The sequence below is a fragment of the Brassica oleracea genome, unplaced genomic scaffold (genome assembly GCF_000695525.1).
Source record: "Brassica oleracea var. oleracea cultivar TO1000 unplaced genomic scaffold, BOL UnpScaffold01691, whole genome shotgun sequence".
In the NCBI taxonomy this organism is placed as follows: Eukaryota; Viridiplantae; Streptophyta; class Magnoliopsida; order Brassicales; family Brassicaceae; genus Brassica; species Brassica oleracea.
The window spans coordinates 1-3,305 of record NW_013618223.1 but is presented as its reverse complement, the minus strand read 5'-3'; the positions used below and the strand labels follow the sequence as shown (position 1 = coordinate 3,305).

The following is a 3,305-nucleotide window of genomic DNA, read 5'->3' as shown; positions in this document are numbered from 1 at the left end:
TTTTTTCCCTCAGAATCCTTGATGTTTTCTTGTAGTGAGTAGTTTAACAAAAGTCACTTAAATCTCTGCAACTTATTGAAATCATCTAAAACCCCATTAAAAATCAAATCACATCAAATCAAATGTTAAATTGAATACATACCCTTAAGTCCGAAGTGGGATTTAACCTTGGTGGACCTATATTCTTTCCTTGGGCCTCATTAGTGACTATATTTGGACTTCATGGCCCTCAGGTCAGGATCACAGACCGGGTCTGGAGCTGGGTGAAACCGGGCTCCAACACCATTTTTGTTAATTATATATCAGAATTACTTCTAAACTTTTCACATATGTTAAACATCTTCATGAAATGCTAAATGTTATTAGTGTATAGGCAAAAATAACTCACTAGTCAAATAAATTTAGGAAATATAATTATTCTATAATAAGACAGAGATGGATAACTTGTTCGGCGATCTTTGGTCCGAAAATATTATGGGCAAAAGACTGGAAATTTCTTGTTACAACTTACAAACCAGGAAGAATCAGTTTCTTTAATAATCATAAGACACGTCAATCGTCACCCTCTGTTACAACTTCTGGAAAAAGACAGAGAATGAAGAAATATTGTAACCACTGTTAGTTTATTTTTGAAAGGAATCGCTCGCTAGAAATAATATTTGTAAAATGTGAAAAAGGAAGCAAAGTTACTATATTTTCACTATGTCTTTCCACCCCTATTTCTTCACTTTTATTACTTCTAAGATTCTTCGAGCAGTTCTCCAGCCTTCCATGCCGCAAGATGTTGATCTTCCTTTATCCAATTAAAAGAAAAAAAAAACTGTATACAGAAACTTAAAGAGGTTGTCTAACTTTTCCGACAAGAAACTGTTTTAGGGAAAACAAAAAACTCAATGATTCGTCGTTAATGATGGTGATGGGGTCATAGTCATAGTTGTCGCCAGCTTTCACGAATTTTCCTTTCACTGTTTTTCCCGTGTCTGCTCTTGCTTTGCGAGATGCATATATATAAATTGTTTCCCAAAACTAAATTCAAACAATGAATCTTGAATCAAATTTTTTTTTTTTTTAAAAGAACAGAAAAACGCTCACGTGCGCTTGAGTTTCACTGTGTAACTCTCTCAGCTTAACTTCTTTACTTGCTTGTAGAGAACCCAACTTTTAGATTCGATTCCCATGGCGAAAATCCATTACAAAACTCGTAGCCAAACCACAATCCTGGTAATCTGCTGCACTGCTTTCATGACCTGTGATGTTGGAGATGGTAAGCGACATAGGCAGATGGATTTGTCTTGTTGGGTAAGTACCAAACTACCAGAATCTTATCTTCTCGCCAAGTGACACGTGTCAAATCCATCTCACAAGCTGCTTAAAAGTAAGACGAGACATGATAACATCCACACGTAAGCTCTTTAAACTAATCGTATCTCCACCACCCAATTACAAGCTAAGACACATCTAAAAAACGAACGACATGGGCCATTAACGAGAAAGAGAACCCACCATGCTAGCCTCAACCGGAGACGATGAACCGGACCTGGTCGTGGGACAAGATCTACCAACGGAAGCAGCCACTCCAAGGGTGCTGACTATAATCTCTCACGTGATGGAGAAGCTAGTCGCACGGAATGAGTGGTTAGCTAAGCAAACTAAGGGATTCGGGAAGAGTTTGGAGGCGTTTCACGGCGTAAGAGCACCGAGCATAAGTATAGCCAAGTACCTTGAGAGGATATATAAGTACACAAAATGTAGCCCGTCATGTTTCGTTGTCGGGTATGCGTACATAGACCGGTTGGCTCATAAGCATCCTGGTTCTCTGGTAGTTTCCTTGAATGTTCATAGACTCCTTGTCACTTGTGTCATGATTGCTTCCAAGATGCTTGACGACGTGTAAGTCTTTCTTTTTTTTTTTTTTTGTAAACAGTGCAAGTCTTTCTTTTATTTTTCATGAATTAGACCGATTATAAAACTATAATTGTGTTTGTTAATTAATTTTGAAGATGAAGAATACATTTTATAAGTATTAATTAAATAAGTACTAAATTTATAAACAGCTTTATCAAGTTTCTTGGAATCCGAGATTTCAACTTGTACTAGATAGGGCAATATCGGTTTATTTAAAAATAATTTCATATATACAGGCACTACAACAACGAGTTCTATGCACGGGTTGGAGGTGTGAGCAACGCTGACTTGAACAAAATGGAGTTGGAGCTTCTGTTCCTCCTTGACTTCAGAGTTACAGTGAGTTTTAGAGCTTTCGAGAGCTATTGCTTTCACCTTGAGAAAGAGATGCTATTAAACGGCGATGCTTCTTCTCTCCAAGATAATGGACCAGTGCAAGAAACTCTATCAGCTGCATCCTCTTTGTCATCTTTATATGTTTAGCGCACACACATTTCTCAGTCTGATTGACAGAAAAGTTTATAAAAGATATTTAAATTTAATTTTAAGTTATAAAACTGAACAAACATCATATATATATATATATATATATATATATATATATATATGTATATATGTATATATATCTCTTTAGTAGACTACGATTTCAATTTATCATCATGTAAACATGTATAATTTGAAATGCTGTAATTTTCAACTAAATAAAAAATCTTTCAAAAAATGTTAGAAAGCATTGAAACCAACCGCTTCTTCTCTCTCAACGACCCTTGCGACGTTTAAGGCGATCAACAAAACTTTCTTTCTGTCAGTTTACCTGACCGACGCCGGCGTCGGTTCGTACTCTTTCTTTTATTGTTTTTCAATTATGTGTGTTAGTTTCTTGTGTCAATAAGTATGGTTTCATCGAAATCATCATCATCGACTTGTTATCTAATCAAGCAACATGTATTCTCGTCACGCTGTCTCTCCTGTTCCGGATACCAGTCTATGATAAATTCGTCACTACAAGAAAATACATGCTTAACGACGAAATTTAACGAGGAAAAACAATCCTCGTAAATTTGCGTCGAGTTTACGAGGAATTTACGTGAAAAACTAAAGTCATCGTTATTTCCTCGTAACGTAACGACAAAACTGTTTCGTCGTAAAGTGGATGTAACTTTACGAGTATTTTAGGAGGAAAAACTGTTTCCTCGTAAATACAATGTAAACTTTGCGTGGTATTTACAAGGAAATAGTTTACGTGTATTTAGCGAGGAATCCACCAACTTTATAGGTGTTACACGTTTTTTTTGCCCACCTAATTAATTTTCGTCGTAAATTCATAGGAAAATTACAACTACCAGGTTCGATTTTTCCTATAAATATGGATGTTTGAACATCATTTTAAATACACCAAC

The 3,305-nt window shown here is 35.9% G+C and overlaps 1 protein-coding gene across 1 annotated transcript; it reads left to right on the top strand.

The window, feature by feature from the left end:
* The first annotated feature begins 1,291 nt into the window (after positions 1–1,291).
* Positions 1,292–2,457, top strand: LOC106321459 (cyclin-U1-1). The gene is made up of 2 exons (XM_013759719.1): positions 1,292–1,890; positions 2,142–2,457. Exons 1-2 carry the CDS (start codon positions 1,505–1,507, stop codon positions 2,386–2,388), a joined length of 633 nt encoding a protein of 210 aa, XP_013615173.1. The 5' UTR covers positions 1,292–1,504; the 3' UTR covers positions 2,389–2,457.
* The last annotated feature ends 848 nt before the right edge of the window (positions 2,458–3,305 follow it).

Bases quoted from the DNA above. Each gene is read 5' to 3' on its own strand.
- LOC106321459 (XM_013759719.1), top strand. From the start codon at position 1,505: ATGCTAGCCTCAACCGGAGACGATGAACCGGACCTGGTCGTGGGACAA. The intron at 1,891-2,141 runs GTAAGTCTTTCT...TCATATATACAG, and splicing joins TCCAAGATGCTTGACGACGT to GCACTACAACAACGAGTTCT.